We start from the raw sequence: 23,691 nt of genomic DNA, 5'->3' as shown, positions 1-23,691 counted from the left end.
TGAGATTTCTGCAGAAAACAAGAAGCACCTGATTTCAATCCATTGATTGCACATTGAGGACACCAGATTTGTAGGACCTACACCCACTACGGCCCTTTGTGGAATAGTTTGCAGACCCCTGAGTTAATGTAACCAAATAAAACCCTACCTGAGTAGACCAGTCTTCAATCAAATACATAAGGTAAACTGCTGTTATCCTGTATAAAGTGAAACTGGAAATACTATATGACATGTTAATGTATATTGGTCTTATTCTATATATTAAGTAGATTTTTTTTTTCATGAGATCACAAAATAGCTATATACGAATACAGTTGATATTATCTAGGGAGGTGGTTGTATGATTGCCATGCCTTAATTTTCTAGAGGAGATGCATTGTATTCCCTCCACTAAGTTTAAAAAAGGATCAATCGATCCTAAGGAAATGGTTGATTTATTCAACAGAACTTTCTAATCCAGTAAGAGCTAATTGGGTCAACATGAATTGACTCCAAAAGTACTCAACAAAGCAAATATTTGTTTGGGAAATGTGGGGGAAAAGCATTATTTATAACTTATCTTGTATAAGTATGTGTGCACCAACACTTTAACTTATCACCATGATTATCTTGAACAAATGAGGTATGTGATAAACAAAAGAGCGCTATGTGATAAATCACTTCACTTCTGGTTCTCTTTCCATATAAAACAATTTAACCATTCTTGTTAGCACAATGAAGCCATAAAGAATGAACATTTTAATTAGCTTCAGTCAGGCTATCGAAATGTGACGTGCATTTTCATATATGTATGTCTAGTTTTACTTGCTGTCACAGTTATGTCCAATTCAACTATGGCAAAATAAAATAAATAAATAAAATAATTAGGGGTGGCCCGGCGGCTGAGTGGTTAGCGCGTCGGCCTCACAATGGGGGACCTGGGTTCAATTCCAGGTCGGTCCACCTGTGTGGTTTTCATGTTCTCCTGCGTGGGTTTTCTTCGGGTACTCTGGTTACCTCCCACATTCCAAAGACATGCATGGTAGGCTGATTGGACACTCTAAATTGCCCTTAGGTATGAGTGTGAGCGTGAATGGTTGTTTTTCTCCTTGTGCCCTGCGATTGGCTGGCCACCAATTCAGGGTGTCCCCCACCTCTGGCCCGAAGTCAGCTGGGACAGGCTTCAGCACCCCCTGCGACCCTAGTGAGGACAAAGCAGTTCCGAAAATGAGATGAGATAAAATAATGAGTGGTTAACACAATGGCCTCACAGTTCTGCGGTCGTGGGTTCAATCCCAGGACGGTCTTCAATGTGTGTTTGTATGTTCTCCCGACCTTTTGTGGGTTTTCTCTGGGTACTCCGGTTTCCTTCCAAAAACATGCAGGTCAACATACATGTCTCCTTGTGACCTGGGATTGGCTGGCCACCGATTCAGGGAGTCCGATTCATGGGCATCAGGCGGGGAACTCTGAATTGGTGGCCACCTCAATCTCAGAACTGTGATGCCAACGCGCTATCAATCATCCACTGGACTTCTAAAAAAATCTAATCACATCAGTCTTGTGTTTTGAATGTTTTTCCTGTCTTTGTTACATTGTGTTTTTCTTAACTGCGAGGTTTGGTGTTACATAAAAGTTTTGTTCTGGAATGTGGCAATGCACTTTGTAAGAGGGAAGCATTGTCAGAATAAGAAAAAATACTGTCAACAACTTCCCCAAATATTTGTTCTAAGTTTTAGTTTGACAATAGTTGAAGTAAAATAATAGCAATCAATAAATCACAGTGAAGAGAGTGACCTTTGATACTTGTAGACCAACATCGTATTCGCGGAAGAACCCAAACACAAGTATGTACTCAAAATACAATAGAGAGGTGCTGTCAAAACACTGAGTAAAACAAACATGTATTTCCAGTTTGCCATGACATTTTGACAGGGGGAAAAAAAGAAAACTAATGGGGAACGGGAAATTATGTTTTGCTCACTTGTGTAGTTTAGTGGGTCATTTCAGTCAGCATAGTACAAGTGCTAAAATAAAAATGGCAAAAAAATACATATATATTTTTTATTCAGTTCAGGAAAATTGCTGCATCAATGGTGAATATCTGAGATCATTTTGCATTGTCAAATTTTAAAAAAATATTAAAAACAAGAGGTTATGAACAAAAAGTAATGACATATTTGGTCTACAGTTAACACAGTCACAGCGACTGACGGTGGTGAGTTTGTACAGTGACAGAAAAGGAAGATATCAACATAATTGTGTGATATCGATTTAGTTCAATGTTTAAAGGTCTCCTCCTCAGATTGTGGCCGTACACTTCCTGCATTTAAAACCGGGGTTTCCTTATCCCACTGCAGTGCTGTATCAATGCTGTCAGCATATCTAAAGCCTTCCAGGTCAGCGGCTAAAAGAACCTCTAGGACATTTGGCTGATGGGGGAAGCAAAAAGAAAAATGTTTCACATTTTGGTGTAAAATAGCAGGCAAGCAAGCAATGTTCCCTCTAAGCTCCGCGCGTGCGCACTTGCGTACTACTGTTCTCCGCGCACAACAAACATGTGCAGCGCACAAAATAAAATCCAACCTGAATTGTAAAAAAATAAACACATTACAATTTGTTCTGTGCCATTTTGCAACGCAACTCAGAGTGGCAGCCTGTCACAGAAAAACGACAAAAAAAAACAGTAATTTCGGATAAAACTATGACTAACATAACTATAACTAATATGATGCAGTTTACATCACGTGTGTTTACTTCCGCGGCATGAGTCAATGTTAACAACATTGATTGGCGGCGTTAGTTATGCGTTATTCCTGTTTTGCAGGTTAGCATTTAGCAGTTCTTTTAAAATGGAATGGCTGTCGGAGTATGTGCACATAGAAGAACGAGCGGGGAAATTGGGTGAGAGAGGTGTCCTCTGCAAAACATGCAGTAAAGCTAAAGTTGTAAGCGAGTTTTCTAATGGAAAAATATTGCATAAAGAATGAAGCTTCACTAAGCCAAGTGACACATTCAGCATAAAAGTCATTTGAATGAGAATGAGAAGTGAGAAGGACAGACGTGAAAAATAAGGTAAAATTTAAGTCAGATTTGTGCATATGTTGTGACATTTATCAAGATGTTTTATTCATCGATATTAATCATTACATTTTATTATGACTAGATAATTTATGGGTAGTTGACATGCACATGCTTATGGCAGGTGTGATACTGGTGTGTGCCCATAGCGATTAATTATGATGTTGCTCACACTGGTCCTCAGTGTGCTCAGGGTGGTTGTCAGTATGCCCATACATGTGGAACAATTAGAGGGAACATTACAAGCAAGGCCAAGTGCTTTCCAAGAAAAAAATCTGTCATGGCATGTCACAATAATAAAAGTAAAGTGAATAAGAAAAAAACTAATCCAATTTTGGTTACTAATCCAAGATTTGGAGTCATTTTTTTAATCATTTCAGTGATGGAAAAAATGGTAAACTAATAAAAGGAAGAGGTCACACTTAAAATAGATACTACAGTCATATGGAAGCTTTACTCGTTACATGAAATGAAAATTGGGTATACCTGCAATCTGGCAAGGATCAGATGCACATTTTTGTGTTTGAATTGCCTCAGCAAGTCGCTCAGCTCATTTATCACTGTGTAATCTATCTCACTGACATGATGGCAATCCAATACTACGGACTGTGGAGGAGACTCTGGCGAACGTGAAGAAGAAAAAGACCACTTTTTACTATTTCAGGTCAACCATTTTGATCCTCTGATTGCACACTCACCCTGTAGCGCTTGCGTGTGGATGATGCGGCTCAAATGTTCTGCAGCAGGAAAACTGAGCCCACTGGCCAACTGGATTAGCAGTACCCCTGGGTTAGACATCTGTCCACAACACACACGTAGAAGTCAAAGTCAAAAGTCAAAAGCCTTTATTGTCATTAAAATTAGTGGTGCAGAAGAATTTTCATGGAAATATGATTCGGAATGTGCAATAGTTAATAAATGTTCGTCTCCCTATTTTCTGTAGCCCTGTAGCAATAATATCTCATCTCACATCTCATTTTCGGAACCGCTTTATCCTCATTAGGGTCGCGGGGGGTGCTGGAGTCTATCCCAGCTGACTCCGGGCCAGAGGCGGGGGACACCCTGAATCGGTGGCAGGCCGATCGCAGGGCACAAGGAGACGGACAACCATGCACACTCACACCCAATCAGCCTGCCATGCATGTTTTTCGAATGTGGGGGGAAACCGTAGTACCCGGAGGAAACCTACGCAGGCCCGGGGAGAACATGCAAACTCCACACAGGTGGACGTGAACTGGATTTGAACCCAGAGCTGTGAGGCCGACGCCCTAACCACTCGCTCTACCGGGGCTCCCTAGCGATATTATGTGTACCACCTTATTTTCTTGACAATAAATTGCCATTTTTTTAAATAGTTTTGCCAGTGGTGCGATTTATACTCCAGGGCAATTTATGTGTGAAATTATTCACACATCATTGAGTAAAAATTGGATAGGTTATGAACAAGATATTTTGTCATATCCTGCAATTAACTCTGACCACTGAACATGTCTGGTAGGAAAAACAAAAGGCCACAAACACTCAAGAAAGGTGGGCTTATGGAGGTATCCGCTAAGATTTCCATAAAATAAATTGATTAACCGCGACCCTAATAAGGATAAAGTGTTTCAGAAAATGAGATGAGAGAGATGAGATAAATTGATTAATGAACTCCAGACTAATTCGGTCTTTTTTCCCAACAATGAAGAACATCATAAAATACCGTTATTCGAGGTCTCGCCAGAGTGTACATCAGTAAGGCTCCTGATGCAGCTACACCCCCTATGATTCCATAATGCACCTGCCAGAAACTCATTAAGAATGTCACGATGAAGGGAAGGAGGTCAAGCTCTGTGGGTGACACAGCCAAAAAAGGTGAATCTTTCAAAGCATATTTGACATTGTTAAATCCAGAAACATACTGTGCATCCGCCACATCTTCGCCACAATATGAAAGTCAACCATTGGCGCGACTGCGCAAATGATAACAGCAGCCAGAGAAGCTTTTGGGATGTAGTAGAAGGCCGGCATGAGGAATGCCAAAGAGAGCAACACTATCACACCTGCAAAAAAATTTTTTTTTTAATGCCAAACGAACTAAATTTCAGCTTAATCCCATGTTAAATACGAGTTTCCTCACCCCCAAAAAAGATGTGTAAAACTGAGGCCAAAACTCTTTTAAGTTGGATTTTGTAAAGCTGGGCATTAATATTATTTAGCATTATTTTTTTAAATTATAAATCTTGTCGTGAATAAATTTAGGGCTCAAATATTTTTTGTTAGCAGAGACCAAGAACAAACATTATACATGATAGTTTTAAGAATAAAAATAGAGAATGACCAGCTAACTAGGTTTCTATTAACAAACAGTTACGTTATTAATATAATTACACTATAGTACTCTAAACAGCTCATCATAACTTCTTTGCCATGCTCTCAGACGGTACTCGGACGTTTCGTCGAAAGACGTTTGGTCCCCGGACGTTTGGTCGACCGGACGTTTGGTCGACCGGACGTTTGGTAGAACGGACGTTTGGTAGAACGGATGTTTGGTAGAACGGACGTTTGGTAGAACGGAGGTTTGGTCGCCGGGTTGTTACTGTTGAAACCAGCTCTCAAAATTATAATTATGAGAGAGAGAAAGAGAGTGAGTTTAATATCTAAAATCAAAATATCAACAGTAAACTCTCTGTCATAATTTGACAGCGAGCGATCCCGGCGACCAAACGTCCGTTCTACCAAACGTCCGTTCTACCAAACGTCCGGGGACCAAACGTCTTTCGACGAAACGTCCGGTCACGCTCTCGAACCTGGCGACCAAATGTCCGTTCTACCACACGTCTGTTCTACCAAACGTACGGTCGACCAAATGTCCGGTCGACCAAACGTCTTTCGACGAAACGTCCGGTCACGCTCTCCGGACTCATTTCAAATCACTACCAAATTCATTAAAGTTGTTATCTTCAGTATGACTTCTAAACAACTCTGGAAGTAGGGAGCATGCTTAGAGTGCTTGTCTCATAAATCCCAGGCCTCGCCTTTCTATCTAAAAAAACTTCATCTTTTAAAAGTGCATTGTAAATTGATCTGGCCTGTCACAGTTAATAATTGTATACAATTCTACAATATAGAATATTCTTTAAAATGATTAATGCCACACAGTCGGTCAGAGTATGAGAATGGTCATTGTGGGGAGGGAAATATCCGTTTAAATGATTAATGCCACACAATGGTGTTATGAATGAATGGTCAGTGTAGTGAGGGAAAAAGTAATGTCACATGCAGGGCTGTAAATCTCATTTAATAAAGTAAAATACATCAAGCATGTCCACTTACTCGTGACAATCCCTCCAGCTGGAGTACAAACCCCAGTCTGAGAATTCACTGCAGTCCTAAATGAGAATAAAACTTGAGTTCAGTGCAATTTCCACTCTTTCCAAACAAATTGCTACAGATTACACACATACCTTCCAAAACTGCCAGTGACAGGGTAGGCTGACACAAAGGAGCCCATGATATTGGTCACACCAATTGCTAACAGTTCCTGGTTGGCATCTATTCTGTAGTTGTTCTGTCTAGCTGAGAAAAAAACAAAATCAAAAGACAAATGCTTATTTTGTGCTGTCTATCAAATGGAGACTAACAACGCAGTACGTGGGAAGTTTTTGTTTCCCGTTGAATAAATTAAAGTAATATATATAGCCGTAGCCATACTGGGATCGGGCAAACGATCATGGTCACACGGAGCAAAGTCAAAATTTGACTCGTGAATGGAATAATATAGAAGCATGGCCTTGCCACAGTGTAAACACCTCATGTGATGTTACACTCTGATCCAGAAGCATCTTGTAGCACACGTGTCAAAGTGGCGGCTCGGGGGCCAAATCAGGCCCGCGCATCATTTTGTGTGGCCTGGGAAAGTAAATCATGAGTGCCGACTTTCTGTTTTAGGATCAAATTAAAATGAAGAGTATAGATGTATATTCAATTTCCTGATTTTCACCCCTTTTAAATCAATAATTGTCATTTTTTAATCCATTTTTTCTGTGTTTTTAGTTCAAAAATCATTTAGATCTATTAAAAAACTGAAGATTCAGGGCTTTTAATCCAGTTCTTTAAATCCATTTATAAAAAAAATCTAAATATTATATCTAAAATGGTCCGGACCACATGAAATCGAGTTGACGTTAACGCGGACCGTGACTGACACCCCTGTTGTGTAGCACATGAGGCAGGTGCACTGTCGTTATGAAATTGTATTAAAAAAAATACGGCACAGATTGGACTGGACTACTACTAGTGGACTAATGCCTGCTAATATGTTTTGGGTGACTACTTATAGTAAGTTTGGCCAAGAAAAATAGAATGGGCAATTTATTTAACTTAACTTTATTTATAAACTGTAGGGCGGTCCGGAGACTGAGTGGTTAGCATGTCGGCCTCACAGTGGGGGACCTGGGTGAGTTCTAATTCAGTTCACTCCACCTGTGTGGGATTTGCATGTTCTCTCCGAGCCTCCGTGGGATTTCTCCGGGTACTCCGATTTCCTCCCACATTCTAAAGACATGCATGGTAGGCTGATTGGACACTCTAGATTGCCACTAGGTATGAGTGTGAGCGTGAATGGTTGTCTGGATCCTTGTGCCCTGCGATTGGGTGGCCACCGATTCAGGATGTCCCCCGCCTCTGGCCCGAAGTCAGCTGGGATGGGCCTCAGCAACCCCCGTGACCCTAGTGAGGATAAAGCGGTTCAGACAAATGAGATGAGTATATATTGTTTGCTTATGAAGCAAGTGGATGAAGAACAAACTGTGATCAATGTCCAAAAAAGAACTGTTTGCCAGACAATTTAACTTCCAAACACATTTATTCATTTATTATCCGTACCACTTATCCTCACAAGGAGGTGCTAGAGCCAATCCCAGCCAACTATGAGCAGCAGGCAAAGGGACACCCAGAATTAGTTGCCAGCCAATCAGGGCACAAGAAGACGGGCCACCATTCATGCCCACACACATACCTTAAGGCAATTTAGAATTTTCAACCCACACAGTGAGGACCCACCCCAGAACTGTATTGCCGATGCGCTAATGACTTTAGGGCTTCTTTAAAAACAAAGAACTGAGAATCTCTCTTTTAGTTGTGGTTGCTTTGCAAAAATAGAAAACATGTCCTTATCCATCTCTCTGAAGGTATTTGTATTGTATATTCAGTTCCTCAATATGTTTTTTTTTAATCATTTACAACTTGCTACTGCAACAAAGTGAATTTCCCGAGTACAGGATGAATAAAGTTTAATCTAATCTAACTCCAACAGCGTTAATAACCTTGGACAGAGCACAGTTTTGAAGAAATTACCCACCTGGAGCCGCATTCCCATGAAAAACTTTCATTCATTAAAGCGGCGCTAAAGGTTGTGTCGGTGCCAAAGTGCCAATGTGCCGCTCCTATTGGTGCGTTCGGGACTCAGCTCTGTCACTATCGGTTTCCATATTTTACCTCACAGGTTTGCGGTGTGCCATAAGCACCCATCAATAGAGCCACATGTGGGTCCTGAGCCATACTTTCCCTATCATTACTCTATATCAGGGGTGTCAGACTCGGGTTGGTTCGCGGGCCGCTTTAACGTCAACTTGATTTCACGTGGGCCGGACCATTTTAGATATAATATTTAGATTTTTTTAAATAAATGGATTAAAAGAACTGGATTAAAAGCCCTGAATATTCAGTTTTTTATAGATCTAAAACAATGTTTATTTTAGCTTATTTTATATATTTTTAGATTAAAAAAATGATTTTTGAACTAAAAACACAGAAAAAAAATGATTAAAAAATTACAATTATTAATTTAAAAGGGGGAAAATCAGGAAATGTAATATACATATAGTATACTCTTCATTTTAATTTAATCTTAAACGGGCCACCCAAAATGATGCGGCGGGCCAGATTTGGCCCCCGGGCCACCACTTTGACACATGTGCTCTATACCTACCATCAGACGGCCTTGAAAAACTTACCAAAGGCTTTTGCAATGGCAATGCTCTCCAACATTCCCATGAAAGGAATCACAGCAAGCCCTCCCCCAAATCCCTTTGCATAGTAGAAAGAGAAGATGAAGCAATCATTTGGGTGAGATATTAAACATGTATGTCATACCCTCAACCCAGAGCACTTTTTACCTCTACTATCTCTCCAAACGTTACCACAGTGCCATTGTCGGTGGTGTCTGTGGTGGGCGGCGGCCTGAAATGTGGCAGCCCCTCGGAGGTTTCCCCGGTGATCGTGAAGATGTGATAGCCAAACGCTTCCCAGGAGAAAGCGCAAACAGATGCAGCTACGACGATAAGGGCGTTACGCACTGATCGACAAAGAAAAGATGTTTACAGGAAAACTATTTGGCATACACACTGAAGGAGATATAAATGGCATGTCATTTAGTGGAACCTACTGGTAGAAACAGTCCACACAAATCGTCTAGCAGCCCTGGAGAACCTGGTCGCATCATCGTCCGATCCCAGATTTGCTTTCATTGACATCAACATAACCAGCAACGCAACACAGAGTAGACCAAGGACCACATCGCCTATCTGGGCCTCTGAGATCTTGTAAAATGTGTAGTAAAGCTGAGGGAAGAACTCATGGGGAATATCGTGGAGTCCTAGGATGTTCTAGAAAAAGAGACCCAAGCACAGAAGCAACATGCAAACTAAACATAGGTAGAAAGAGCAAAGCCCTCTGAAAAGGGCCTACTGAGGAGAAATTTGTCCAAAAATTATTTGGGGTTTTGTCCGAAGACCATTATTTTATATCTCTCTCCTTCATGTGTTTTGACTGTTTTAATGATGACTGGATTAATGATGACCTCACCTTCACCTGGCCAAAGCCAATCGTAATTGCTGCAGCACAAGTGAAGCCTTTTAAAACAGGGAATGAGATAAAGTCCAAGATGAAGCCTGCAACAGATGACAAAGTTTTTGTCAGAAAAAATACCCGCCGAGTGTTCCTGAGCAGAAGTCGAGATAAAAGGCAGGAAGTTCATTTTAAACCTGCTTTCAAAAGATAAAACAACAATTTTGTCATGCTTAAATCAATAGAAAGGCTTATACACAATGCGACAACTCTTGTTTTGGTGAGGTTAAGGGTTAGTGAGTTCAATCCCTCCATTTTCTCTTGACTGGTGTGATTCCCTCCCCTCACCTAATCTCAGTAATGCCAGTGCAGCCTGGATGACTCCACAGAGAAGGCTAAGCAGGACGGCTCGGCGGGGCTCACCCCCCACCAACGAAAAGCAAAGTAGAGACATAATGGCTGTGGGACCCAGCGTCACGTCCTTTGATGTCCCTAGCAGGGTGTAGATAAAACCTCCCATGAAGGCAGAGTACAGCCCGTACTGTGGAGAAAGTCATTGTATTAATTTACAAGATCAGATGCAACAAGTATTGATTCGTTTATAGTCAGGGAAGGAAAAGTGACGTCCTAATTGTGTAATCCAACCCTCCCTTTAGAGTTGGGACGTCCATGTAATTAGGGCCACCGAATAGAATAAAAATGGTCAAAAGGAAAGAACAGGCAGAACGTTGGTGGGGAGCGGTCCTCAACGTCCGTCCTCCTTGTATGTCAGGGGTGTCAGACTCGGGTTGGTTCGCGGGCCGTGTTAACGTCAACTTGATTTCATGTGGGCCGGACCATTTTAGATAAACTTAGATAGACTTTTTATAAATGGATTAAAAGAACTGGATTAAAATCCCTGAATATTCAGTTTTTTATAGATCTAAAACAATGTTTATTTTAGCTTATTTAATATTTTTAGATTTTACAAAATGATTTTTGAACTAAAAACACAGAAAAAATGGATTAAAAATTTTCAATTATTGATTTAAAAGGGGAAAAATCAGGAAATTTAATATACATCTATACTCTTCATTTTAATTTGATCCTAAAACAGAAAGTCGGCACTCATGATTTACTTTCCCGGGCCACACAAAATGATGCAGCGGGCCAGATTTGGCTCCCCGGCTGCCACTTTGACACGTGTTGTATGTGAAAATCCAAAATGGTGTCTTTCCTCTTTATTTAGGCATTTTTTGTGGATGTCTAATGGCGAACTTGACAGTCACGATTTTTTCATACAAATCCCAATGTAACAATATTACATTTTGCAGGCACACAGTTTTAACAATTCTTATTGAAATAACCTCACTTTCTGTCAGTTTCACAAAACCTAAAAAATATAACCAAATTTTCCAGGTAAATGTGACCCTTTCCGGTTAGTGTTCGATAAATGCATGGTGCACGTAAGTAATAAATAAGTGTGCAGGTGAAAAAAAATCAAGGCTCCAGGATTCAATCCCATCAGTGCAACCTGGGCTCAATCATGTGATTGTCAAGTGATTCTTATCAACTGGAAAATAGTCTATTTTTAAAGGTTGTGAAGCTGCGAAGAATACTCCTGTTTAGTTTATATTCACAATGGTCGCACCTCGTTTTTGGTAGTGGCATGAAAAAGACGAGCGGAGTAAAAAAATCACTTCATTGCAAGGATTCCCCACAAAAATGTATACTACAGTAGTTGGATGAAGCATTTTACAGATGGGACTGACCTGCACAGGAAGACCTGCTACTTCTGCATATGCCAAGGCCTGTGGGACAGTTGTAAGCCCAACAGTGACGCCAGCCAGGAGATCCATCTGCAGCCATTTAAAGTTGTATTTAGGAAGCCAAGAGAGTATGGGCAGCCATGCCTTTAGCATTCTACAGGAGGAACAACCTCTCCTTGTAGCTCTTTGAAGCAGAGGTTGATCCATGGTCCCTAAACGGTTAAGTTGTGTGGGTAAGGTGAAGAACCTGAGGAGGGTAATGTTGTCAGTCGTCAAGCGTGGATTCAATAAAAGTAATGCGAGTACATTGCTGTAGCTACAAAACCAAATATACTACACTTACTCGTCAAGTTCCTCTTTTGCAGTAGTTTACATGTCACTCATGTTGTTATTGAATAGGAGCTTTGTTTGCTTTAACTTGCATGGTCGGTACCTCTCCAACATAATGAGTATTGTGGAAAATATCTTCTCATCTTTTCTCACTTTGTTCCTGGTTCCTCCACACTGAGCTTCAAGCACAAAGAGGGTGATTGTCATGTGGCATCAGTGTTTTTTCTGACAGAAAACTCTGGCAGCAGTTAATAACCAGAATCAGGTATTGTAAGACACCATAATAAAAGAAAGGTCATACATGCAAACTAGGTTTGTGCAAAACCTCATTCATCCAATTAAGGGGATTGCTATTATGTTTTTCATTTCAATTTCATAGTTATCTGTATAACTGTTAGGTTTACAGGTGCCTATTTAGCCAGCGTTTCACTGTTTTACTATTGTTACTTTAACATGTTTATTCTTGGTTTCTGATCCAAAAAAAAATGCCCTCCCAAAATGCAACTTAGACTCGAGCCACTCGAGTGTAGTCGAGCTAAAGTTTAGCGCCACTTATAGTTTGAAAAATATCGTAGTCTATTTCTTAAGCTTGGTTAGCACATTCAATTCTTGACAAAGAGAACAATTAAGTATGCATTTATCTGGTGCTGAATGGCTTTAAAAAGTGATCATTTAAGATGTTAATCCATTTACAATTCAAACTCTACACCTACGATAATATGTTAATGCTTCTGACAAATATCAAGGAAATTGATTGATTTAGAAATATTTTTTGACATATTTACATACATATTTTTCTCTAGCAATGCTATGTGCAGTTACTCCAAGCGTACATTTATTATTATTGTTTGTTTTTTAAAAATCAACTACAAATGCTTTTTAACGTTGCTAGATTTCTACTGTGTATATGTATTTGAACCATTTTAGAGTGGTAATTCCATAGCAACTTTTTTTCTTTGCTTATTATCTAATTATTAAAACTGAAAAAACAAAAGTCTTTATATAGGCTTACATGTATTTTCTGTATGTTACATTATTAAAATTAGCATATTACCAGTATATTACTACTTTACCAATGTTCACAGTTAAAAAATATATTCTTTTTTAAATTTTTGTTTCAATTTGTGTTTTTTTAACTTATGATGACTGATCCAAGTCGGAAACCTAATTGACTTTGCATTGCCATTAAAGTGGAGTATTTTTACTGTGTTTAAAGATGAGCAATTTTCTTAATATTTGTCTTTTAAATACAATACCAGTACCTCAGTGAAAACTTTAGCTTTTTGGGTGTTTAAAAAAGAATGTGTACAAGGTAAATCAAGTTTGACATTTTACACGCACGCAGGCAACTAGTAGCGATTTACAAAAGCAATAATAACAACTTTATAGAATATGAGCACATGAGAATCATATGACAGCTCCAACTTTCACAATCAAGCCATGTCTTTCTCTCAATGTGTCAAAAATATTTAATCAAATACAAATGAAATATTAGTTGGGCTACAACTAAAACTGTGAAACAAATAATTATCAAATCTGTGACAATATGCGTGACAATAACAAAGCGCCAATAAGATAATAAAACCACCACTTTATAAACGGTGGGTCAAAATTTGATCATACACCATCCCGACAGACAAAATCTTACTTAATATATTTTAAATATTGCCAACATTTTCATTCCTTACAAGTGAAATGCGGAGGAGTCCTCATTCATACGTCGCCCCGCGCTCGTTGTACGAACCACTTTCCCAAAAGGCATCCCGACCGTTTCCTGTTGTGAAATGTCACGTGGCTACGGTCATGTGATCAACGGTAGGTGGGTTATACACTGTTTGCGGAAAATGAAAAATGGCTCAGCGCTGCAGCTAACCTCATAAACCGATAATAAACTGCGCAATAATCTGGGAAATGTCAATTTAAACTATACGAGTTAATTGGTTTTCAAAACACTTTATTAATTTCCATAGCAATGTTTTTTCTTGAGCCATTTCTTTGGATTCTGTTTGTATGCCACGTGGGGGAGTCTAAGAGAAGAAATGTACTTCTGATTATAGGTGAGTTACAGTTACGCTTTGAAATCATTGTATGTGAATATAAAAAAAATATCGAACAAAGTGAAGAACCTGTAACGTGGTTAAAGTGATCAACACTTGAAGGGAAAGATGAAACCTTTCAGGAAAAGTGGTCACTGTCTATTCAAAAGTTGCCGTTACATTTCGAAATAGTCACATTCTGGATCAAATTACCATGAATTTTAAAATGAATTTAATGATAATCTCATTTAATTTTCTGATCGGGGGGTGCTGGAGCCTATCCCACTGACTTCAGGCCAGAGGCAGGCGACATCCTGAATTGATGGCCAGCCAATCGCAGCGCACAAGGAGACAAACAAACATTCACGCTCACACTCATACCTAGGGGCAATTTAGAGTGTCCAATCAGCCTACCATGCATGTTTTTGGAATGTGGGAGGAAACCGAAGTACACGGAGGAAACCCACGCAGGCCCGCTGGAGAACATGCAAACTCCACACAAATGGACATGACCTGGATTTGAACCCAGGACCACAGAGCTGTGAGGCCGACGCGCTACCCACTCGCGTCACCGGGCGGCCCACCAATTCAGGTGTTTGTATTTTATCAACATCTGACAGTGGTGGTGTATTTTTGGTTTTCTGTCCGATACTATAAAAACTGTAGCTGCACACTCAGTCGATACTAGCGCCATTCTACCTTTTTTCCACTTCTTTTAGCCGATGACGCTGGCTTTGAGACCGAGGTGTACAACAACTCTGTGGTCCGCACTCCTCACCTGAGTTCTCTGGCACAGCAGAGCGTCGTATTCAACAACGCTTTCACCTCTGTGAGCAGCTGTTCCCCCAGCCGCTCCACCATCCTCAGTGGCCTGCCCCAGGTATGCACCATATTGATGAGAGTTGCGTAGTTGGTTCTTTTCAACAAAATAAGTACCGAGAATTACAGCACATTTATCAGCAAAATGGAATGTGGAATCATGCGCATTATTGTCGTGATATTCAGCGTATTGTTTTCAAAATGGTTGTGTTTATAGTGGTGTTATCAAAACAATACTATGAGCTTATTGAGTTGAGTTTAGCTGTAGGCAAACTAAAACCAAACTACCACCCAAGCAGTTTATTTATGAACTTGGTCCATATACATTTTCGCTAGAGGTGTTTAACTCATTGGCTTCCACTGATGGCATTAGACGCCCAATCAATTTGGTCTGGGAGGGATGGCAGCCAGCCTAGCATTATCAATGGCAGTAAAACATGATACAGTCATACCTCTACTTACGAATGCCTCTAGGTAAGAAATTTTCAGGTTATGAATTTTTTTTATATGCTAATGAGTGACTCGAGATACGAAAAAGATCCAAGTTACGAAACCCCCCAAAAGTAAAAGGAATTTCCTCATCCGTTATTTTATTTTGAAAATATTGTCACAAATGCATTGATTCTCACTTTAGAACATCGCTACCCTCTACTGGGCTCTCATTTCATCATTCTCATTCTATCTCATATAATGACAATAAAAGCATTCAGTTCAATTGAATTGGCTGTCTCACAACAACCACTATCCATGTTTCAAGATTCTCTCTTACATACCTGCCCACCTTGGCTAAATGCTCCCCTTAGTAATGATTGCAATTCCCCTTATTAAGCGATTAAAAACCGTACAAATACAACGTGGCACATATTTTCACAGACACACACATAGGGCACACGTAAAAGTCTCAAATGTATGTAGTACTACAAAGTGGACGGCTTTCGGCCCTGGTAGAACATGCTCTTGTAGTTTAATGCCAACCATTCCAGTTTCAATGGAACTCATGTCTATCACTGTCAATGGCATGAACATTTTTTTGTTCTTGTTAGCACCAGAATGGCATGTATGGCCTTCACCAGGGGGTCCATCATTTTAACTCTTTTGACGGTGTCCAAAGTCTGCCGCTGCTCCTCAACAATTCTAACATCTACACAGGTCAGTGAAACATTTTCTCCACCCCTCTAATCACAGAAAACTAAAAAAAAAACAAATGCATTCATACTCTTGTCTCATTTTCATTCTCAGGAATAATAGGGAAAAAGCATGTTGGTCCCGGGTATGTTTACCCTTTTGACTTTGCGTACACGGAGGAAAATAACTCCGTCCTGCAGGTGGGGAGGAACATCACCCGTATCAAACTTCTTGTCCGCAAGTTTTTCCAGACGCATAAAGATGAAGCTTTTGAAAGAAAACAAAAATCAAAAGAAACAACCGGCACCAATATGTATGATGAAGAAAGGCCTTTTTTCCTCTACGTTGCCTTCCATGACACCCACCGCTGTGGGCACTCTCAACCCCAGTATGGCGCTTTCTGTGAGAAGTTTGGGAATGGTCAGATGGGAATGGGCAGAATTCCAGATTGGACTCCACAATATTACACACCGGAGCAAGTTAAGGTCAGTGTGATTAATCTGATTACTGTGATATTTTTGTGTGAATTCACAAAAACTAATGTCATCATTGGGTTTTTGGGCAATCTTTTATCCTGAGTTTCCTTGGTTTATGACAGTCCCGACTCCCGATACGACTATTTTTGAAGTATTGTATTTGGTCACAAGATGCAATCCAATCCAGTAGTTGCACGTATTTTCATTACCATCGTGCTTTTTGGCTGCTGTAAATCAAATCACGAGGCAAATGTCAGGTGTCCGCTGGGTGAGGCAACATTTCTTGAGAAATTAATGACATTAACAGAGCAAGGTTTAATATTGTAAACAGTGTTTCTTGAGTCTAATACAAACAAAGTGATTTCTCATTTACTGTTCCATTATATTTTTTGCATTATAAAAAGTAGTATAAAATTTTTGGCATCGGATCGATTTCGGTAAAACATATGATGATGAAAATCAGATTGGATCGGAAGTCAAAAAGTCAGTATCGGAATATCCTTCGGCCCTGACGTTGCAGTTTGAAGGACATGAACCCCCTTTCATCGGGTTCAAGAGTTAAGGCACTTTACCATAGGATAAGGATAGCATTACCACGTTGAACAGGCGTGATGTAACATACAATAGCAGATGCTAACATTGGACGCACACATTTTCATGAAACTTGAGTGGTCTGATTGAAACACGGTATATCATCCAAAACGCACAAACAAACAATATTAGCTACTTTTAGCTTTCATTCCCCCTCTGTTTGTCTATTCTCTACAATCAGCCCTGTTGAGCTGAGATTTTGACATGGGGACTTTTCATAACTAGAACACTACCTGTGTACTGTGTAAATATTCATTCATTCATTTTCTGATCTGCCTATCCTCACAAGGCTCGCGGGGGGAGTTGGGGCATAATCCCATCGAACAAACGGCAGCAGACAGGGAACATCCTGTGTTGGTTGCCAGCCAATCGCAGGGCACGAGGGGACAGACAACCACTCCCACACCGGGATAATTTAGTGTTCAACTGGCCTACCATGTATGTTTTTGGGAGGTGGGAGGAAACTGGAATACCCAGAGAAAACCCACGCAGCCCAGGGAGAACATGCCAATTCCTCACATGAAGGTCGGAACCCACCCAGGGTTCAACCCTCGATCTCAGGACTGTGAGGTGGACGCGGTAACCATTTATTGACCAGGCCGCCAAGCCATTAATAATTATAAATAAATTAATTTAATTCTTAAAACATTGCCTGAACCACCAAGGATCCCTATACATAGTTTAATAGGGACTTTCCTAATGAATTGAGGTTTTACTGATGTGATCATGCAGATTCAGGATGTATTTTCCTATTTATCCTAAACTGATTTCCGTTCACAATTTCTACAATCCAGGTCCCCCCTTTTGTCCCGGACACACCAGCTGCACGATCTGATTTGGCCGCATTGTATACTACAGTTAGCCGACTGGACCAAGGTACACTGTGTATACCGCAAAAAGGTCTCAATGTAAAGCAATAGTGAAAATGGAGAACATTTCTTCTTGGCAGGCATCGGATTGGTTCTTCAGGAGCTCAGGAACGCTGGTTATGAGAATGATACGCTAATCATCTACAGCTCCGATAATGGCATTCCCTTCCCCAACGGCAGAACCAACCTGTACCATTCCGGCACGGCTGAACCCATGTTGGTGTCCTCCCCAGAGCACAGGGAGCGATGGGGAGACACCAGCCAGGCCTATGTCTCTCTATTGGGTAAGAGATAGGTATTGTCTTGAGGCCACTTTAAAAATGTTAAAAAACACGTAAAAAAACCAACAAACAAAAAAAGCAATAACCCATCATGTCATCCTGTGTTCTTGTCATGCTCCGAATTGGACACCAGAGGGAGACTTTACCACATACTTAAGGACTGAATTTAAAAACTACCTCTTCACTCTGTTGTGCATAACTCAATAATTTAGACTGGATTTAATTTACTTGCATAATTTAGAAAACCAAAAAATACGTGTTTTTTAATAACATATTCAACATTATTACTGATTTTTCTTTACATACCTCAGAATTTTTAGAATACTACCGTAATTACTCGAATATAACGCGCACTCGAAAATAACACGCAGGTATAACTTTGGGCCAAAAAAATCTGGAAAAACGCAGTACTCGAATATAGTGCGCACCTAAAATTTCCCGCTGACGAAAATCAGAAATCTTACCTTTTTTTCTTCGTTTCACGATTGTTTTGTTCAAACAAATTTATTCATTAGAATCCTTCAAATGAAAAGTTCCTCTCTCTCTTTGTCTGTCCTCTCATACATCTCTTCGTTGAGAATCCTATCAACGTCCACGCTTCCTTCATCCACTTCCTCTTCCTCCCACAACACATCATCCGATTGGCTTTACGAGATGACGTAAAATCCGTGCGTCAAAGTGAGTTTGACAATGCTTTTTTCGATCGAAAATTTGTAATTTATTTTAGTTATTGATTATAACACTGAACTGAGAGAGGGTGAACTGAGACGGGTACGAGGCTAGAGGGGGGCAGTGGTGGTCTCGGCTTCACGAGATGACGTAAAATCCGTGCGTCGGCTCTACGAGATGACGTAAAATCCGTGCGTCAAAGTGAGTTTGACAATGCTTTTTTCGATCGAAAATTTGTAATTTATTTTATTCAATTCAATTTCAATTCAATTTATTTGGCAAGAAAAAGCACCAGGCTAAGGGCCATGTAACAAGACACACCAAAAAAAAAAAAAAAAAAAAAAAAAAAATAGTTTTTGATTATAACACGCACCCCCAACTATTGGAATTAATTATTTTGCAAAAACCTGCGTGTTATATTCGAGTAATTACGGTAATTATGGAAGCACCTTTTGAAGGCAGTTACAGTTCAAAGTCTTTTCACATTTGTCACTGCTATCCTGATAGCTCCATACTTATATTTCTCCCCATTAAAAATGTAGCCAATACAACTACAGATCTCGCTTATTCTTGAACGTGACAGATGTTCAACAAAGAAGGCGCATCAATGCAACGAAAAGATCAACCTACTTCCACCTAGTTCATAAAGTAGTTAACTATTTATAATGCAAGTTGTGAAAACCCAACCACAATTTCCCTGTAATTTCCTCAAAGATTGCAGTTGTTGTGAGATCAATGATGTGTCCTCTTTTGGCAGACATCACTCCCACCATTCTGGACTGGTTTTCTATTGCCTACCCATCGTACAGCCTCCCCGGTAGCAGCGCTGTCCCAGTCCACCTTACTGGTCGCTCTTTGCTCCCTGTCCTGGTCACTGAGCCCAGCGACTGGCACACAGTTTACGCCAGCCAATCACTGCATGAGGTCTGTAAGTGCGTAAAATGTTCAAAGTTGGTGTTTTCTTGAACATGCTAATGCACATGTGTCAAAGTGGCGGCCCGGGGGCCAAATCTGGCCCGCCGCATCATTTTGTGTGCCCCAGGAAAGTAAATCATGAGTGCTGACTTTCTGTTTTAGGATCAAATTAAAATGAAGAGTATAGATTTATATTACATTTCCTGATTTTCCCCCTTTTAAATCAATAATTGTAATTTTTAATCATTTTTTTCTGTGTTTTTAGTTCAAAAATCATTTTGTAAAATCTAAAAATACATTTAAAAAAAAGCTAAAATAAACATTGTTTTAGATCTATAAAAAGCTGAATATTCAGGGCTTTTAATCCAGTTCTTTTAAACCATTTATTTAAAAAGAAATCTAAATATTATATCTAAAATGGTCCGGCCCACGTGAAATCAAGTTGACGTTAAAGCGGCCCGCGAACCAACCTGAGTCTGACACCCCTGTGCTAATGCAAGCAGTGGATGGAAGTTAAGAAGTGCAATTATTCCCTAATACTACGCAGTTCAATTTTTCAGATATTTTACTTTCTATAATTTAAAAAGAGTGTATATGAGTTTTCCTATTAGTTGTTGAGTCAAGTATACCTTTTCCCCAGCTTCACTTGTGCTTTACCGAACAGTTTCAAATCAGGTATAGTTTATTATTGATAGAAAAGGCTTTTTTTGTGTTACTTTTGCTTTTGTAAAGACATTGTGTTTATCCCACAAGTATCTCGACTTCCACTTAATGCCAGTAGAGATTGTGAGTACTTATGGCATTTTTATTTTTGCACCTAGGTCACCATGTACTACCCAACCCGTAGTGTCCACCAGGGTGGATATCACCTCCTCCACAACCTCCACTACCGCATGCCTTTTCCTATCGACCAGGACCTGTACGTTTCAGACACCTTTCAGGACCTGCTGAACCGCACCAGGTTGAGTGAGCCCACATATTGGTTCAAGAGCCTGCAGCTATATTACTACAGAGAGCGCTGGGAGCTATACGATACCAGGTCTGGTTCCTTTTACCAACATTCGGCACTCTTAACTCTCTTTGAAACAAAAAAAGACACCGTTTAAGTTTTTATAGTACATCTACTGTGTTAAATTGCAGAAAGAGCCGTCACCTTTGTACATGTCATAGAGCAGGGGTCCCCAAACTTTTTCTTGTGAGGGCCACATAACCTTTCCCTTCTCTGATGGGGGGCCGGTGTCAGTTTGTAACAGAAAAAGCCATGGAACATTAACTTTCTGTTGTGCCATGCACAATCTTCTCCCTTTGCTCTGAAGTTTATGCACGACACCACAACCGTCATTACAGAATCCCACGTCAACATTTTGCAGCACAGTGCTTGGTGGTGAATTTGGCAGTGGACTCGTAGCGGGGCGGTGAGACCCCTTTTTTCCAACTCCCGGTTCATGCGTCCCATTATTAGACCGCGAGTTTCGGCCACCATGCTAGGAGCCCCGTCAGTCGTGATGCTAGCTAGCTTTGACCAGTCCAGGTCCAACTTCTCCATGGTTTGGCACACTTTGTCAAAAATATCCTCTCCCGTTGTAGTCCCTTTGAGACTTTGGAGAGCTGCCAGATCCTCGCAAATCTCAAAGTTTGCGCTAACTCCACGAATAAAAATGAGCAGTTGCGCTGTGTCTTGCACGTCCGTGCTTTCATCCAGTGCTAATGAAAAAAAGTCAAATTATTTCGTCTTCTGCTGCAGCTGGGCATATACATTACTCCCGATTTCTTCAACGCGTCTGGTCATTGTACTCCCCGACAGACTTACGGCATTAAATGCATCTTTCTTCTCGGGACACACCTCCTCCGCGACAGTATCCATACATTTCTTAACAAACTCTCCGTCAGTGAAAGGCTTACCGCTGGTTGCTATCAATTTAGCAACCCAAAAGCTGGCCCGAACGGATGCCTGGTTCTGCTGAGATAGTAGTCCACTTTTTCGCTTTGAGAGTTTGTCTGCTCGTATTTGGCCTTGCAATCTATCGTACTTGTCTTTGTGACGGGATTCATAGTGTCGGCAAAGATTGTATTCTTTGAATACCGCCACCGTCTCTTGACAAATGAGACAAACAGCCTTTTCTTTGCATTGAACAAAAAAATAATCGTTTGTCCACTCCAGGTTAAATATCCTGCATTCTGAATCAATTTTTCTCTCACCTAACTTTTTCGCCATTATTCCGTTCTCAAACAGGTTGCAGTTTTAATATGCTTGAATAGTCCGCGATGGTCCCAGGGCTCCGCCCTCACCTGCGATCGTCCAGATGTCTCGGTAACACTGCTCGTGCATGCAACGGTGGACGTGCCCGCATGCATCAAAGGGAAACACTCCCCGCACGTGTCACCAAAGAAGCAATGCGAAGCCCCGCTTCACTGGGATGATTTGTGGGCTCAGCAGGGGTGCATTGAACCAAACACAAGATTAAAATGTCCCAGTCTTCAAGGCCAAATAGGAAAAAAAATCCGATAGCGTCTCTGGTATTGTTCAGAGGCCCGGTCCAAATGTGCCAGCGGGCCGCATCCCAAAAAAAAAAAAAAATTTAAAAAAAAAAAAAAATTCCGATAGCGTCTCTGGTATTGTTCAGAGGGCCGGTCCAAATGTGCCGGCGGGCCGTATCCGGCCCGCGGGCCGTAGTTTGGTGACCCCTGTCATAGAGTATACTGGTTCTATACACATATAGTTCAAACTAATGTGCACTTTAAATTCTAAAGTTAAAATACAGTGGTACCTCTACTTATGAATGCTTTTACATTCAAAATAGGTTACAAAAACCTTTAATAGGAAATAATTTGTTCCAAGATACGAAAAACAAATCAAACATCCTTCTGTGTCCATTTTTTTTTTTTTTTAATTGTCATTCTAGAGATGCTTTCCCATTGGCCAACTCCCAACACGTGCCATGATAATGGAACCGAAGTATAAGCAGGCTGTAGGCGGATGCTAGAGCCAGCTGAAAAAACTCAAAAAAGTGCGAATTATATATATTTTCCATTTCATTGTGTGGGCGACCCGGTGGAGCGAGTGGCTAGCGCGTCGGCCTCACAGCTCTGGGCGCCTGGGTTCAAATCCAGGTCACGTCCATCTGTGTGAAGTTTGCATGTTCTCCCCAGGCCTGTGTGGGTTTCCTCCAGGTACTCCGGTCTCCTCCCACATTCCAACGACATGCATAGTAGGCTGATTGGACACTCTAAATTGCCCCTAGGTATGGGTCTGAGTGTGCATGGTTGTCCATCTCCTTGTGCCCTGCAATCGGCTGGCAATCGATTCAGGGTGTCCCCTGCCTCTGGCCAGGAGTCAGCTGGGATAGGCTTCAGCAGCCCCTGTGACCCTAATGAGGATAAAGCGGTTCAGAAAATGAGATGAGACTTCATTGTGTATTCTTTGACTAGTACGACTTATAGTCCGAAAAATACGGTCAACATGACTCAACTATGACTAAATGAAATCACTTACTGCAGTATTTTTGGCCCTTTTTTTGACTCATATATTTATAGGCAGGTTATTCAAACATCTGATTTTGAAGTAGTATCTGAGAGTATCATTGTTGATGAAGCTTTTTTCTATCTAACTGCATGGCCAATGAAGAAGAGACCCTCTAGAAACCAAAAACCTGGCTTCAGACCCATCCTACAGTGGAATACTGGACAGCCTGAGGCAGACTCTCCAAAAATGGCAGTGGGAGACAGGAGACCCCTGGGTGTGTGGAGCAGACTATGTGCTGGAGGACAAGCTGGAGCCACAGTGTAGACCACTTTACAATGGACTTTAATGGTACCTACGTTGAGCTTGACAGGTAGATAAAATCTGCACACTGTACACAATAGGTAATAAATCTTGTTTGTTTATATTTTTATATGTCATGCTGCTTTTAGTGGTCCAAAATAAACATTTTATATCCCTTTAA

General features: G+C 40.6%; 2 protein-coding genes across 6 annotated transcripts; one reads left to right on the top strand and one right to left on the bottom strand.

The window, feature by feature from the left end:
- sgsh (N-sulfoglucosamine sulfohydrolase (sulfamidase)) lies at positions 1-23,691 on the top strand. Of its 3 annotated transcripts, none has more exons than XM_077605766.1 (9): positions 1-181; positions 14,722-14,882; positions 15,865-15,970; positions 16,061-16,431; positions 17,808-17,889; positions 17,963-18,166; positions 19,590-19,756; positions 20,569-20,786; positions 23,373-23,691. In XM_077605766.1, exons 3-9 carry the CDS (start codon positions 15,877-15,879, stop codon positions 23,554-23,556), a joined length of 1,320 nt encoding a protein of 439 aa, XP_077461892.1. In that variant the 5' UTR covers positions 1-181; positions 14,722-14,882; positions 15,865-15,876; the 3' UTR covers positions 23,557-23,691. The 3 variants fall into 3 exon arrangements, with proteins under 3 accessions (XP_077461892.1, XP_077461891.1, XP_077461890.1); XM_077605765.1 differs by lacking the exon at positions 1-181 and adding an exon at positions 13,762-14,023 and having other exon boundaries at positions 23,376-23,691; XM_077605764.1 differs by lacking the exon at positions 1-181 and adding an exon at positions 13,762-14,023.
- Positions 2,030-13,780, bottom strand: slc26a11 (solute carrier family 26 member 11). Of its 3 annotated transcripts, none has more exons than XM_077605761.1 (15): positions 13,655-13,780; positions 11,980-12,145; positions 11,640-11,883; positions 10,237-10,429; positions 9,907-9,992; positions 9,488-9,707; positions 9,219-9,397; positions 9,057-9,129; positions 6,507-6,618; positions 6,376-6,431; positions 4,962-5,102; positions 4,763-4,890; positions 3,759-3,858; positions 3,547-3,680; positions 2,030-2,411 (listed from the first exon to the last, which is right to left on the bottom strand). In XM_077605761.1, exons 3-15 carry the CDS (start codon positions 11,841-11,843, stop codon positions 2,259-2,261), a joined length of 1,779 nt encoding a protein of 592 aa, XP_077461887.1. In that variant the 5' UTR covers positions 11,844-11,883; positions 11,980-12,145; positions 13,655-13,780; the 3' UTR covers positions 2,030-2,258. The 3 variants fall into 3 exon arrangements, with proteins under 3 accessions (XP_077461887.1, XP_077461888.1, XP_077461889.1); XM_077605762.1 differs by having other exon boundaries at positions 9,219-9,373; XM_077605763.1 differs by lacking the exon at positions 10,237-10,429 and having other exon boundaries at positions 11,640-11,726; positions 11,807-11,883.

Source organism: Stigmatopora argus, chromosome 7 (assembly GCF_051989625.1).
Source record: "Stigmatopora argus isolate UIUO_Sarg chromosome 7, RoL_Sarg_1.0, whole genome shotgun sequence".
NCBI classification, from domain to species: domain Eukaryota; kingdom Metazoa; phylum Chordata; class Actinopteri; order Syngnathiformes; family Syngnathidae; genus Stigmatopora; species Stigmatopora argus.
Note: the sequence above shows the minus strand (reverse complement) of the source record. Positions and strands in the feature narration are given on the sequence as shown.

What these genes read in the sequence shown, in the direction of transcription:
- slc26a11 (XM_077605761.1), bottom strand. Translation starts at nt 11,843, where the DNA reads ATGGATCAACCTCTGCTTCAAAGAGCTACAAGGAGAGGTTGTTCCTCC. An exon ending in TTGGCTTTGGCCAGGTGAAG is followed by an intron (nt 9,708 to 9,906) that starts GTGAGGTCATCA and finishes CTCTTTTTCTAG; the next exon opens with AACATCCTAGGACTCCACGA. An exon ending in CCACACGCAAGCGCTACAGG is followed by an intron (nt 3,681 to 3,758) that starts GTGAGTGTGCAA and finishes CACGTTCGCCAG; the next exon opens with AGTCTCCTCCACAGTCCGTA.
- sgsh (XM_077605764.1), top strand. Translation starts at nt 13,939, where the DNA reads ATGTTTTTTCTTGAGCCATTTCTTTGGATTCTGTTTGTATGCCACGTG. An exon ending in CAATTCTAACATCTACACAG is followed by an intron (nt 15,971 to 16,060) that starts GTCAGTGAAACA and finishes TTTCATTCTCAG; the next exon opens with GAATAATAGGGAAAAAGCAT. An exon ending in TGGGAGCTATACGATACCAG is followed by an intron (nt 20,787 to 23,372) that starts GTCTGGTTCCTT and finishes TGGCCAATGAAG; the next exon opens with AAGAGACCCTCTAGAAACCA.